At 38.1% G+C, this 15,699-nt stretch overlaps 2 protein-coding genes across 6 annotated transcripts in view; one reads left to right on the top strand and one right to left on the bottom strand.

Annotated features, from left to right (window-relative positions):
* Window positions 1-6,498, top strand: part of ppp1r13bb (protein phosphatase 1, regulatory subunit 13Bb) — a 115,537-nt gene extending 109,039 nt beyond the window's left edge. For all 3 annotated transcript variants that reach the window (XM_043697523.1, XM_043697522.1, XM_043697521.1), the window contains exons 15-17: window positions 1,944-2,110; window positions 3,004-3,203; window positions 5,308-6,498. In XM_043697523.1, coding sequence (XP_043553458.1) covers window positions 1,944-2,110; window positions 3,004-3,203; window positions 5,308-5,349 — 409 coding nt within the window. In that variant the 3' untranslated portion in view covers window positions 5,350-6,498. The remainder of the gene's footprint in view (window positions 1-1,943; window positions 2,111-3,003; window positions 3,204-5,307) is intronic.
* Window positions 1-15,699, bottom strand: part of zfyve21 (zinc finger, FYVE domain containing 21) — a 30,914-nt gene that overhangs the window by 3,335 nt on the left and 11,880 nt on the right. For 2 of the 3 annotated variants that reach the window (XM_043697524.1, XM_043697526.1), the window contains one exon: window positions 8,854-10,128. In XM_043697524.1, coding sequence (XP_043553459.1) covers window positions 10,093-10,128 — 36 coding nt within the window. In that variant the 3' untranslated portion in view covers window positions 8,854-10,092. Of the gene's footprint in view, window positions 1-21; window positions 105-8,853; window positions 10,129-15,699 lie in introns of those variants that run through there. The other variant, XM_043697525.1, reaches the window with a different exon arrangement.

The following is a 15,699-nucleotide window of genomic DNA, read 5'->3' as shown; positions in this document are numbered from 1 at the left end:
TTTCCCCCCTCATTTTCTCACCACATGGTCTTCAGGTACGTCCACTTCATACATACACTTCTCACACTTCATAGCATGATCATTGAAACTTTTTTTTCCTCTTTCTGGAAAGATTAGAATGAGGGACACAGTTTAATAATAAAATATTTAGGCAAAAGGTCATGGACTGATTTCTACATTATTTCATTTTACTCAAAAATATTAACTATGAACGTGGAAGCTGGAAGTCTGAAACAAAGTGCCCAAAGAAACACAACTGGCCTGCATCTGGCAAAGGGCCACTGGGCTCAAAACGTTAACTGTATAGATGCTGCCAGACGTGCTGAGTATCTCCAACACCTTGTTGAATGTTTTTGAGTGGTTGAAATCTCTGCATGTTTTTGGGTGTAATAGTGCAGCCTGAGATTTTCACTTTAGTGTCATCACGTGCGGCCTCCCACTCCACAAACATTTTTTCACCTCACTGTTTCCCTGCCAGACCTTGTCATTCACTGCTTCCTTCTCCTGAACTCCCTCCCAGTTGCTGCTTCACTGCCTGACTCTCCTGATCGTAATTTCCATCCCTTCCACTCAACACTTTCTACTTTGAGTTCCTGTTTGCTGCTTCCGTCTGCCAAATCCTCCCACTCATTGCCTTCTTCTCATGAATCTTTTGCCTCACCCCTTCCCTGCCTTACCCTTCCAGTTGCCGCTATCCTAGCCACCACTTCCAATGTCTGCAGAAGTCCCTTCTCAAATGAAGGAACCCAAGAGACTCCACTGTAATGACAAGGGCTTCTTTCTAAGTATTTTGCTGGATGCAACCAGTGAGAAGGACAAAGGCCACAGTGATTGTAGCTGATTTCCATCAACATGTGGGCGGCACGGTGGCACAGTGGTTAGCACTGCTGCCTCACAGCGCCAGAGACCCTGGTTCAATTCCCGCCTCAGGCGACTGACTGTGTGGAGTTTGCACGTTCTCCCTGTGCCTGCGTGGGTTTCCTCCGGGTGCTCCGGTTTCCTCCCACAGTCCAAAGATGTGCAGGTCAGGTGAATTGGCCATGCTAAATTCCCCGTAGTGTTAGGTAAAGGGTAAATGTAGGGGTATGGGTGGGTTACGCTTCGGCGGGTCAGTGTGGACTTGTTGGGCCGAAGGGCCTATTTCCACACTGTAATGTAATGTAATCTAATCTAATCTAATCTAATGTTTCCCAATATAGGTTTTTTTGTTATGTTCCAGATCCTTATTGTTATTCAGTATTCAAGGCTTGCTTGTAAAATTATTATTTGCTTTTCCAGTCAAATATACATTCCATTGCATTGACTAGTTCAATAAATTCCAAAATCTGCAGGATAGGATAAATAGACAAAGTCTTTTACCTGTGATCTGGGGGGGGGGTCCAGAACTAGAGCACGTGGGTTTAGGGTGAGAGGGGAAAGATATGAAAGAGACCTAAGGGGCAACTTCTTTCACACACATGCATGGAATGAGCTGTCAGAGGAAGTGGTGAAGGCTGGTACAATTGCAAGATTTAAAAGGCATTTGGATGGGTATATGATTAGGAAGGGTTTGGAAGGATATGGGCTGGGTGCTGGCAGGTGGGATTAGATTAGGTTGGGATATCTGGTCAGCATGGATGGGTAAGACCGAAGGGTGCTGTACATCTCTATGACTATATGACTCAAATTATATTATTGCTTTATTATAATTAACTTAAATTCAGCCTAGTTTCTGTTGACCCCAGTTCTAATTTAGAGTATTGAATCATTTTCTAGCCACCAGTTCCAAAACTAGTTTATTTACCCAACCATCCCTGGAAGTCTAAGGTCAAATTATGTACAAAATGTATTTTTAGAAAAGGTTATTTAGTCAAAAGTCAGTGGTCATCTTTTACACAAGATCTCCTAACCTATCTGAGTAGTTTTTGGTCTGGAAGTTGTCAATCGTATTACTTCCTTCTTAGGACACCGTTACACTGCGCTGCGTCCTGCAATAGCGTTCAACTCTGTAAACTGCTTGTGGAATCCGGTGCTGCTATTTTTGCCACAACTATCAGCGATGTTGAAACAGCAGCAGATAAATGTGAGGAGATGGAAGAAGGCTTTGTACAGTGCTCACAGTTTCTTTATGGCAAGTATTTAACTTTATCACTTTTTGTTCACATGTCTAGCCCCTCTTTCTGTAGCTGATAAAATAAATTAAGCAGTAATTAATGGCCTCTTTATTAAGTTTCTCTGTCATAGTTAAATATTCTATCTCCACTAACCATATATTGATTCACATATATCTCTCTTTGGTGATATTCAGTCTCTGTTTAGTGTTTGTCTCTCAAGCTTGCTGTAGTGAGGATATCATCACTTAAGGACATTTGTCTGATGAACAAATACACTCAAAATATCCCTGCAGTTGTTCCTTTCATTTTTGAATAATTTATGTAATACAAAATTGTAAATGAGTGTATCACTGTGAGTATCCATAAAAATGAAGACTTAACTCTAAGATCGTGGTCATTTTAACCTACTGTTTCTTGCAGTTTGAATTGATTCCTCAAGCAGAAGATTAGGTTTTGGACTGGAGATGATTTGCTACTTGAACAAGCTTAATTTTCTCAGGCTACTGATGGATTCCTAATTGACAGCAAAGCTTTTATTTATTCTTAAGAAGGGAGAAGCAGATTTTATTAAAAATACACATTTCTGCTGCCGTCTACTTTAGATCATAGAATAGCATTCATTTGCACTTAAATTCAGAAGTAGTGTTCTCTTAACTGTAAAACAGAGCAATGTATGATAGTGAGTAGTCTGAGAGGATACTTGATGTTTTTAAAAATCTAATTTTACGTTATTGTTACAGTGATAAATTATCTTTAAATACTTGCAGTAAAAGCTATATATGTTTGAATGCCCATTTTTTGAGTGTGAAAAGCATGTGTTTGATCTTCTAAGCATCTTATAAAGCCCATGTTTTGTACAGTGACTAGCAATATGTCTGAGGTAATGAGAATTATTTTCAATCCACAATAGGAGTACAAGAAAAAATGGGTGTCATGAACAAAGGTGTAGTTTATGCTTTGTGGGACTATGAGGCCAAGAATAGTGATGAATTATCGTTCCATGAAGGCGATCCTCTGACAATCGTGAGGCGTAAAGATGACAATGAAACAGATTGGTGGTGGGCTCGTTTGAATGACAAAGAAGGCTATGTTCCTCGCAATCTGTTAGGGGTAAATATAATCCATGTTTCTGTAAAGTTATTATTTTTTCAAGAAGCTATAACAAAATAAAAATAACTGATACAGGTAACAGCTGGCAGGGGCTATTGAAGTGAGAAGACCCTACCAAATGTGGAATTACTGTCACGACCCCATGTTGGCAACACTCCTTTAAGAATATTGTACGGTGGTGTGACTAGCTTAGATTAGATTACATACAGTGTGGAAACAGGCCCTTCGGCCCAGCAAGTCCACACTGACCTGCCGAAGCGCACCCACCCAGACCCATTCCCCTGCACCTAACACTACAGGCAATTTAGCATGGCCAGTTCACCTAACCTGCACATTTTTGGATTGTGGGAGGAAACCCACGCAGACACAGGGAGAATGTGCAAACTCCACACAGTCAGTCGCCTGAGGCGGGAATTGAACCCGGCTCTCTGGCGCTGTGAGGCAGCAGTGCTAACTACTGTGCCACAGTGCCGCCTTGAAAGTGGTTTTAATTCTGTTTGTTTTAATCATGTCTGTATTAATCGTGTCTGTAACTACTTGTATTTTACTATTTGTATTTTGGTGGATCGGGGTATCATTGTATGTCATGGGGGAAGGCTTAAATGCTGCACATTCCAAGAATTCATAAATAATTCTAACAGCTAAGCAGATCAGCAGCTAAAGAGACTGGGAGAGTGTAAATGATCAAGTTGGGGACCAGTCCCAGAAAGCAAATGTTAACATAAAGGATGAGCAGCATAATTACGGGAATTTTTTTTTATCAACAACTGATGTACCATTGAATTTTACACATTAGTTATTGATTTCCATGTGCTACTGATTCATGTGGTTCATTCATTTTCATAGTGCAAATTGTATTTTAGAATAATTCAGCTCAATTGCTACATATCATAATTGTGGCAAAGGAAGATATTATGTATATAATTGCAATGATATTGACCAACCTTTCATTTTTCAAAACTGCTGATTTAGAGGTGGTCGAGAAATGGATGTTAAGTACAAGATGTAAAATGACAGCATCTAGTTTTCCTCTATAATGTTAATTCATGATACGATTATTACTATGTATGCTGTGTAAAGCTGATAGGAGATTATAGTTGTAGGATGAAATGAGGAAAACTGGGACTTGCTGTACTTATACTCTTTGCCATTCTTCAAATGATGAATATGGATCCGATAAAATTCAGGTTATTGATAGCACTTTGGACAAATACTATTGGGGTTAGGTAATGACAACTTATTACTGAGAAGAACATCTGAGTATCTAAGAAGATTTAGTGGCTATAACTATATAAGAAGTTCCACCTACTTTTTCTCAGATCATTTATATCAATAGTTTAGTGACTTCACATACTTCGTCTTCTTGTTGAGGGCAAGACTACATAGGCTATTGCAGTATCAATCCTAAATTAAATAAAAGCATTTAAAAAGCACTGAGATATGTATTTAAGGCACAAAGGTGATAGACTGTGAGGTTTCTGCTGTGCTGTAAATTTATCCTTCTCTTATCAGAATTCTGATTTGAAATGGAGGAGGTTGATTAATATGTTTGAATACATTTGGCCTTGTTTTTGACAGTAATGGTCACAAGATGGATTTAGGTGAGGGTATTTTTTTTTAAAATTGCTCAAAATGGAGGAAACAACTTTAAAGTTTCCAATCTTAAGTTCAAACCTCTGTATAGTCTCACATTTCCCTATCTCTTTCCAGAATCAAAACTCTCCAAGGATGCTGTGGTCCTTCAGCTTTGGATTTGTGCTTCATTCACTTTTATCTGTCTGTATTTCTTTGCTGTATGGGTCCTAAATTAAGAAATTTCTTTCTAAACCTATATTTCTACCTCTCTTCTTTTCTAAGGTCTTCTTAAGTTGTCTCTTTGACCAAGCTTTTAGTCACCTAATATCTTTTTTGCTTTGAGTCAATCTCTTTTGTTGTCATCTCCTGTCATTATCCTACATTGCCAGATCCAGAGCAGTATTAATATTGATTATAGCAACATTCATAGCTCAGATTGTCTTAACCTGCAGCTGAAGAAGAGAATACAATTATATGGAAAGTGTAATATTATTACCTTCTAACATCTCTTATTTTTATTTTGTTACAGTTGTACCCTAGAATAAAGCCTCGGCAGCGATCTCTGGCTTAGGAATATTGGCGAGCTCTTATAATCAGAATCTGGAACAGACACAATGGAAGTGCTCCCCACCCAGAAGAGGAAGTAGATATTTACGTGCTGTAATTTGGATATGCAGTAGTTCATGGTGCTTTTTCTCTGAACAAAGTCACATTGCTACATCTAAAGAACACACGTGTGTACTCCAGCACAACCTTATTGTGCATTCAAACGTGCACATATGCACGCACATTTAGACCTGAACAGTCTCACTACAATGTGCACAAACAGGCCTGCACATTTCTCTGTCTCTCTCTCTCTCTCACACACACACACACAGTCACTCATGCACACACTTAAACACACACAAAACAGAGGAAGTGGTGTTATTTGAAAACCACTTGACCTCAGTATTGTTAGTATGTGGCATGCTTGGCTGGCAGTGGTGATACGGGAAATGTTTTAATGCAATTTTTGTTGGTTTCAAGGAGGAAGTTATAATGATTTATTGAAAGGTAATGTGGATGGTCTAGCAGAGTTTGATTTGGTATTGTGATAATTAAAGCTGTTAAAGGATTATAAAAAATTATGCTTGGACATGAAAAATTTAAGTAACATAGTAATGCTGCAAGTGTGGGATGACCAAGGATTTTAGTAAGACAAGGTGCACTGTCTGAGTTGCTTGAAGTGAAGTGTATGTGATTAATGGAGCAGTGGACGTGCGAATGAGCAGAGGATATTGTCATCTATTAATCTGTGTATTTTATGGAAATGATGCAATAACTTTCACCACACTTTGGTGCAAAACACTACAGCACTTCATTAAAATAAGTATTCAAGTATATTTCTATATTGAAGAATCCTTCATTTATTTTTTTCCAATTACATTTTTCTTTTTGAAATAATTCTAGGTGAACATTCTAACAAATGATAAGTTTATACATGTAACAAAACAATCTTTGGCTTGTTTACCATGTTTCATATCTAACCTTTTCCTAACAAGCAGTTCTGTTAACTGAGCACAGGGTAGTATTGAATGTAAATATTGTGATGTATAAGATAACAGTGGGCTATATTATGTATGACTAAGTGACTGAACTGTAACTTTTTCATAGCTGATAGTACTACACTGCTTAACAAAAGTGTTATGTAAACGTAAACAATAAAATACAATGGCATGAACAAAGGCATTTTGCAAATTACATTAATTCTATCTAATCAATGATCAGAATTCTAAGACTATTTCAATTTATAATGACTGGCCAGAAACCAGTGTTTCATTGGAAGCCTGGGAGGTGTGGTGAAGTATGTATTCTTTCCTTTGTTCCTTATTCTCTCTCAAAATCAAATTAACTGTCAGTAAATGTCTGTGAATTATTTTACATGTAATGGTAAACTAGCAGGCAAAATAACAAACTGATGATCTGTGGAAAAATTCCAGTTCTTCCAAGGATAACCGCCCTTCATGTTTTTAGTCAAGTATCATGCTTTTCTTTCATCGCAACAGCTCTGGGCCAATGTAGTTTATCTTGCATTGTTGAGTAGCCATCAGCACAGATCACTTAACCATATTGATACCCTCATAATTAATAAAACTTATTTATTAAAGGGTCGACTCTTAACTGGCCTTTTGAAATAGCCTAATTACTATAGAAACATGTAGTATGTGTACATTCACATTACATATCCCTGTAGTGGTTGAAGGTGCAATTGGAGGTTTAAAAAAAACGCTGGTCTTGCCCACGACTCTGATCCTAGGAATGATTTTTTTAGAACTTGGCAACATCTTGCTATTCAGAGCTCTTTGGCCTAGAGTTTTTGAGTAGGGAAAAATAAATAAAAAACATTCCCTTCCAAGTTCTTTTAAGACATGGAACAGTGTTTTTCCTGAACTCCAAGACACAACTGAAGAATGATTGAGGATACTTGCTCACATTTTCTCAGGGAATGGTCTCAGCCCAACCGCTTTCAGCTGTTTACTCTATGATCGCACAATGCTTTAATTATTTGGTTTGAAGCATGTGTGATTGAGAATATTGAAATTTTAGTGGATTGAGTATAGACTAATTATACAGACAACTTTATGTGGGATCGCAGATGGATAAATCTGAATCATCCTATTCAGAGATGTTATTACATATCTCTAGAATGTGGGACTTTAATCCAGGCTTCCTAACTCTGACATGTGGCACAGTGGTAGTGTCCCTAAGAGCCTTGAGTTTATCATCTGTGGACAAAGTTAAGCACCTGAACATACTAATTTTTGAAAAATCATTGCCTTCTGCTATAGACTGCTGAGACAAATTACATTAAATCCTTGAGAGAAAAGGGATTCACAATTATCGGGGGCATCTTTCATCATTTCAGGTCCGATGCAGTCCTCTGGCTCACACTTGGATATTCCACTCAAGACATCTCAGGGAATTCAAGCATTTTTCTTGAACATTTCCAATTCTATTGTTTCTATGAGGAAATGGTGGATAGTGTATTAACTTTTAATGTTTATTGGATCAGATACAATGGGCCATGCTGTTCTTTGCCTCTTTCCATTTTGTTGCTGGTTTTCATCATTCAGATTACAGAATGAGTATCTTATTTTACAGACAGTTTGCTTTCTCTTTTTTAAAACAATTCATTAATTATTCTAGCCCAAGAAGTGAAATTAGATTTCACATGCTTACAATTGCTGCTTGGCATTGGGCTGCAGTCATATACCAACTTCAATGGTTAAGTGCTAACAAGCAGCCCACCTTTCTGATTGCACTAATTGGCAAGCTAGATGTAAAATGTTTTGAAGAAAGAACAAAGTAAATGGGGACATTAGTCTGATGCAGCTGCACAAGCTGCAAGCTTTCCTAATGTGTGTTCCTGAGCTGTAAACTGACAGGAGCACTATTGTTAGGTGCCAGTGAGCTCCAAAATGCAGTAGTGAAGTGGGTGCTCAGTCAGCAACTTAACAACAAAGTCCATACTTTTCTGTGAGAATGGTAAATATTGTGCTCAGCTCCCCAAGGAAACCCCCAGGAACTTAGTGACCCCACTGAATTTTCCAAATCCTACCTATCTCTTCCTTAATGTGTGTGGATGGAGTTGCAAAGTACTTCTTTTGCACTTTGAATACTTTATTAAACAAAATAGAGATTGGTTTATGGCACCTGCAGCAAAACCCTGAGTATGGGTAATGCTTTTTCAGCCTACCTGAAATGTTTTGATGTTTTCCTTTGTCCAGGGACTAGAGTAAAAGATGAAAAGGAGTAAATAAAAATCTCTTGACCCAGGGTGGTGGTTGGGGGGGGGACGGTGAAAGCATTTGTAACTTCACTGATTCAGCTATCTTTTGGTATCTCTCCAAATCATACAGATTTTGACTTTCCAACATGGTGAGAAATTACAATTTTTTTTTTTGAAAGGGACAAGAACAATACTAACAAAAAACATCAATCTATCCTGTTGCTAACAAGCTTTAAGGGTTCCACATATAGTTGATGCTGATACATTTTAAAAAAAAACTAAAACATCACAAGCACCTGCAGAGGCTATTGTTTAAGTTTTATTGAGTATGAATAAATTTTATACAGAAGCTGTTCAAATAGTTACATTGATCCAAGATATCCACAAATACAGGAACTGACAGTGCAGACGTTCAATTAAGATCAATTCTCTACACAACCAGAAGTTTTACAGCCATTTGGTCCAGAAAACTAACCTGCATAGCTTGGAATGCTCCCTTTCTCAAATCAAACTGCATTGTAAATATTTTTGGAATTATTACATGCTAACAGAAAAGTCACTAAGATTGGTTTGTGCATCAGTCTCAGTTTTCCAAATTTGTCATTGAGTTATCTAACATCGCTTCCTTTGCATTTATTGGTGATTCACTGAATCAAGGGTCTAGGCTATTTCTGCATGAACAGTTTTTATTTTTAAAATCAAGCTGCAGTAACTTGGTTTGATTAAAACACATTGTGGATAGGTATTATGGATGTTTTCATACTGCATCCAAATATAATCACTGATTATCAAATAAAACTATGAAATTGTTCCCTACTTAGTAACATAATTGCAGCATGAGCACAAGGACAGTTATGTAACGTATTAACTATATACAAAGTTACTTCCTTTGGTATACCAATGAAAATTTCATTTTTTGAGGGAAAAGATAAGCAACACTGCATTTCTGAACTGGAACAAAGTAATTTTTATTGATTTTAGCATTTCCTGCCAAACAAAATCAAAATGTAAACATTTTCTTTCCCTTAATCACGAAAGACAAATCACCTGCAGAGTACAGAGCTGCAGTGTAAGCTTTTCTGAAGCTAAATGCAAATTGTAGTTATTTTCTACTTAATCAAATTTTATAAATTTATATACTTATTGATAATGTAATAAAATAAAGTAATCTACATCAGAACTGCATTCTGTAACAAAAATGGTGTTTTATTTTAGCAGTTTACACCGCAGCTTTCAGTTAGTGATAAAAATACGAAGATTTAACAAAAATACTTAGCAAAGTTCAATTTAACTGTGAAAGTTACATTTAAGACATTGTAAATTCTACATATTGCACTATACTTCGAGAATACTTCAATGCACCAAAAAAATATCTATCATTTGTTGCATTCTAAGTGTTTTCAGAAAATTACTTTAATACAAAAAAGTAATAAGAAAAGCTCACTGTACATCAATGCAGTGAGCAAACAAAAAACTGGCTAAAATGTTGTTTCTTGCCACTCGTCTTCAGTGTGACATTCAATCTTTCCAGAAACTTCAAAATGGTTATTGGTCTCTTGATTCATACAGAAGCTTGGCAGCCTAAGGGGATCATGTATGCGTGCATGTGTATGGGGTCAGGGGGTAGACAAGAAAGACAGCATCATTAGTTTTCACTCATAAGTTGTCTGTTTTACTGTAGTCTATAGGAAAACAACCAACGGACAGCCCAAGTTGTCAGTTTTAGGAACATTGTAGGCTATTCAACCTATCAAGCCTGTTCCAGTATTCAATAAGCTTACAGCTGATCTACAGTCTAACTCCATCTATCTGCCTTTGTTCCTTAAAATCTTTGCTTAACAACAATTTATTTACCTTACATTTAAAGTCAAAAATCTGATGCTGCATCAACCAACCATTTTTTGGAAGAAAGGTCCAAGTATTTATTATCCTGTGTGGAAGTAACTTCTAAACATCTCTCCTGAAGTCTGGCCCTAGTTTTCAGAATAAGCCACCTAATTGTAGAATCCCCAACCTGTGGAAATAGTTTATACCTTTATCTACCTTGTCTTTCCTGATTAATATCAGGAAGATTTTCATGACAGCACCCCTTAATTTCTAAATTCTACAGGACACAGGCCTAATTTGTATAATCTCTCTTCATAGCTTGACCCTGAAGTCCAGGTATCATGCTTGTAAACCTACATTGTACTCCCTCCCTTGGTAATTTATCCTTCCTCAGGTGTGGTGCCAATAATCAGTTTTGTATATAAATGCTGCATAACTTCTGCATCTGTACTTTAGCCCTCTAGATATGACGGCCCACATTAATTAGGAAAGCTAAAGCATTTTCTGCAGCTGTCTAACATTTTAAAGATTATGCACCAGAAGCCCAAGTTGCTCTGGAAATGATCTAGAAAGTATTTTTTGCGAGTTTTTATTCAATTATCATTTGGGAGTAAGTAGCATAATAAGAAGTTTTAACTTCAATCTCAGAAGGGTTTTCCTCCTATTGAACCAATCACTGACTGGACTTGGACCAATTTGTACGTCAGTTTGTGACTGTTAATTGTAAATTTCTGGGCTCCTTTCACTTGGATGTCTTTACTGCAAGGAGAAAGTGAGGTCTGCAGATGCTGGAGATCAAAGTTGAAACTTTATTGCTGGAACAGCACAGCAGGTCAGGCAGCATCCAGGGAACAGGAGATTCGACGTTTCGGGCACAGGCCCTTCTTCAGGAAGGGCCTGTGCCCGAAACGTCGAATCTCCTGTTCCCTGGATGCTGCCTGACCTGCTGTGCTGTTCCAGCAATAAAGTTTCAACAACTGTCTTTACTGCAATCAGAATGGAAAACATTTACAGCAATTCTGGCTGTATTTGGGCAGCATTGCCAAAGAATGAAACAATGAGCAAATGCTGCCCAAATACAGCCAGAATTGCTGTAAATGTTTTTCATTCAGATCCCTTTAAGAATCAAACAGAGTAGCTCCACAGTTGACAGAGCAGGTGATGCTCATTTTCTTAAGAGGCTGTTTTGGCACCATAGTAGTGTCCCTACTTCTGGGCCACAAGGTAGGGGTTCAAGTCCTGCTTATCCCAGAGATACAGCATCATATGTCTAAACAGGCTGATTAAAAAATACCAACTGGCAGTGGTAGCATCCTACTTCAGTCAGGACGTCTAGGTACAAGTTACACGTGTTGTGGAGGTAGGCTCTTAGCCTTTACAACAAGTTGGGCACCAAAAGAAGTTGAAGTGCATAATCTTCCCTTTCAATACCACTTAATTTGGGGGCAGTACAGTGGTTAGCACTGCTGCCTCACAGCACTGGGAACTAACCATGGATAATGCAGGTAGAGACATAGGTCTGGGTGGGATGCTCTTCAGAGGATTGGTGTGGACTCAATGGGTCAAATGGCCTGCTTTCACACTGTAGGGGATTCTATTAACTCCATGATCATTTAGTCCCTCCCTTGTTTTCTGTACCTTTTAGTTATTGTTGCACTGCTCCTGGTGCAAGGGCAGTAAAACTATCTTGGTTTGGAGTGTGTGGTTTTGAGTAATGGGTTACTTAATAAATTGGCAGTGGGTCTATTTTAAAAAAAAAAAGAGCTAGCCTCTTCCCCAGTGGAGAATCAGCTCCTGGATAAGAAAAAAGGTTGAAAATTGATACATGCACTAAATGATAGACTTTTATTTGAAAAACCTTGAAAAATCTCAGTCTTTTGCTGCCAAATTCAACATGGGGATATTAGTTTGTTAAACAAGTGGATTGTCAGCTTACGATGTTGTGCACAATTCAGTGCAGTGGGGTTTGAATCCACACCGCTAAATCCTTTACCAACTGAGCCATTCCTGAACACCTCTTGTAACAGCAGAAGGGAATTCTGTTTCCCAGCTGAAAAACTTCAGTTTAACAAAAACATCTTTAAAGTTACATCCTAAAAATAAAATTTTAACTCCTACTTTAAACTTTATGACTTCAGATTTCCGTAGTGCAACCAATTAAATTCTTTTGAAGTACACTCACTATAGTAGAAACATGGCTTCTCTCCAAAAATAGCATCAAGGTAAGAGAATTGATAAATAACTTCAATTGATGTACATTGAGGGTCAAACATTGGTTTGAACACAAATTACTGTTCTCCTTTATTAAAACCACCACAGTATCTTTATGTCCACTTGAGACGCATCTCAGTTTAATGCCTTATCCGAAGGAACATTTCAAAAACGTACAATATTGAAAATGTCAACCTGGAATACATCTGCAAGTGACTGAAGTGGGGCTTGAACCCATGACAATTTAACTTGGAGGAGAGTCTGCTGAGTTGCAGCTAAATGGAACAAATCATCTACTGGCAGGATACCAAATTGTTCCACTTGAAACTTAGGTATAAAACCAAGCAAAACTCCAGACATTTAGTTATTACCCACAGTACCTCTCCTGTTGAGGCACTTGGCAAAATTCATTCTACCATCCTGCTTCCTTATCTTAAACAGGTAAGATCCATACACTGACACATACTATTAACTCACCACCAAAGATCATGATACGTAAATTACATAGTTGGAACTGCTACCAGGCTCAATTTAAAACAAGAGTTGTCATCCTCTAGGGAAAATAAGAATTTACTAATGCTATGGGGAAAATAACTGGTCATGTGGTATAGCAAAACTTATAAAAATGAATTAGAGATGGAGGTGTTGGATTAGGGTGTACAAAGTTAAAAATCACACAAACCTGTTGGACTATAACTTGGTGTTAATTGGAAGCACACTAGCCGTCCACAACCACCTGATGAAGGAGCGTCGCTCCGAAAGCTACTGTGCTTCCAATTAAACCTGTTGGACTACAACCTGGTGTTGTGTGATTTTTAACTTTATAAAAATGAAGTTTGAGTCTCATGCTAAAATGAAGGAACTGTTACTTAGATGGATTTTGGGTAAAATCTTACTCCAGAGATTAGATTACTTACAGTGTGGAAACAGACCGTTTGGTCCAATAAGTTCATACTGACCCTCTAAAGAGTAACCCACCCAGACCCATTCCCCTAACACTACGGGTAATTTAGCATGGCCAATTCATCTAACCTGCAAATCTTTGGACTGTGGGAGGAAACCAGATCTTTGGACTGTGGGAGGAAACCAGAGCACCCGGAGGAAACCCACACAGACACAGCGAGAACGTACAAACTCCAAACAGACAGTTGCCCAAGGCAGGAATTTTACCCGGGTCTCTGGCGCTGTGAGGTAGCAGTGCTAACCACTGTGCCACCGTGTCACTCTAGATCAGAGACAAAAATCAAGGAAACACTTTAGTACATTCATGGAACAATATTTCAGTTTTCAAGTGTTTTTTTCCAGATGAGAATTTACTCTGAGGCTTTGCCTTTCCATGGAACAACTTCAGAGCAGGAAGTCCTGGCCAAAGTTTACACTTCAACCAATATTAATGGAACAGGTTACTGCACATTGGCAGTCATGATCCTCCATTACAATACTTTAAAGTACTTTATCTGCTGTAAAGTAGTTTGAGACATCCTGAGGGTAGGGAAGGCACTATAAATGCAAGTGTTTTCTCTATACAAAGAAATTCACACTAAATCTACAAGTACCCATCATCTAATTCTGAAACTTGATTAAATATTCTTAGACAGACCAAGTTGTCATCTTGATGTTTGTATATCAATACATAGAAGATCAATTTGAATCCAGTTTGCTATGTTAATGGAAGGAGTATTTTAAATCAACAATTAAAAAACAAACATCTCAACCCAACCTGTGTGTATAAAATATGTGCAATAATTTCCAGGCACCTGCTCAAATTGTAGAACAGTGCTCCACCAAGAATTATCACTACTTCCAAGGAATAAGACTGGAAAATTAAAGTATCTATATTCAAATCCCATTTGATATTTTATTAGACAAGACAAACTTTATTGTCTGTTTCAATTATCAAGAGTCATAAATGTCAGATGGACAGCACAAAAACAGACCAGTCGGTCTAACTCGTCCATATCGACCAGATATCCTAAATTAATCTAGTTCTATTCGTAAAGCGTTTGGCCCCTTGAAACCTTTCCTATTCATCTACCCATCCAGATGCCTTTTAAATGTTGCAACTGTACTAGCCTCCAGCACTGCTTCTGACCACTCATTCCATACACGCACCACCGTCAGCATGAATAATTTGCCCCTTGGATCCCCTTTTATATCGTTCCCCTCATCTGAAACCCATGCCTTTTGACTCCCCCAGCCTAGGGAAAAGACCTTGTCTATTTACCCTATCCATGCCACACAATTTTGTAAACCTCTAAGATCACCCCTCATCATCCAACACTCCAAGGAAAACAGCCCCAGCCTATTCAGCCTCTCCCTGTAACTCAAACCCTCCAACCCTGACAACATCCTTGTAAATCTGAAGTCTGTATAGATCACATCCGTTTTACCCTCCATCTTCTTCGTTACTCCTTCCAAAAACTCAATCAAGTTCGTGAGACATGATTTCCCAAACACAAAGCCATGTTAACTATCCCTAATCCCTTGCCTTTCCAAATAAATGTAAGTTCTGTCCCTCAAGATGCCCTCCAACAGAACAGTATATAAACTTTTTTTCTTGAAAAGTCGTTACCACTGATCAGCTATATAGACATCAGCTTACGTTAAACAAAGATCTCTCTCCCCGCATGCCTACTGTTGATCTTTCCAGAGATATTCTAATTATAGCAATCTTGTTGGGTTGCTTCACACATATTTTTCAATCATCTGAATGTTAGCTATAGCCAAGCTGGTAGCATTTTTGTGAAACTCTCAGCTTCCATTTCAAATCTCACTCTAGGGCTCGAGTCCAAAATGCAAGCCTGATAACTCCACTACGGTACAGAAGGTGAAATGCACTCAAAGAGGTTATCTTTCAGATGAGGCATTAAACCAAGATCATACCTGCCTGCCTAGGTACATGCAAAATATTCCAATGTATATTTCAAAGAATTTCAGGAGAGTTATCAATGGGATTCTGGAGATTCATGCCAGAATAAACATAGTTAAAAAAAAAAAATTGCGTCAAGGCCACAAGTCAATTAGCTATGTCCCCATGACCATAATGGATGGTGGAACAGACGAAGAACTAAATGGCCTACTTCTGATACTATTTCTTAAGATTTTATCAAGACT

This window comes from Chiloscyllium plagiosum, chromosome 10, assembly GCF_004010195.1.
Source record: "Chiloscyllium plagiosum isolate BGI_BamShark_2017 chromosome 10, ASM401019v2, whole genome shotgun sequence".
Classification (NCBI taxonomy): Eukaryota; Metazoa; Chordata; class Chondrichthyes; order Orectolobiformes; family Hemiscylliidae; genus Chiloscyllium; species Chiloscyllium plagiosum.
This window is presented reverse-complemented; position numbering and strand designations above follow the sequence as displayed.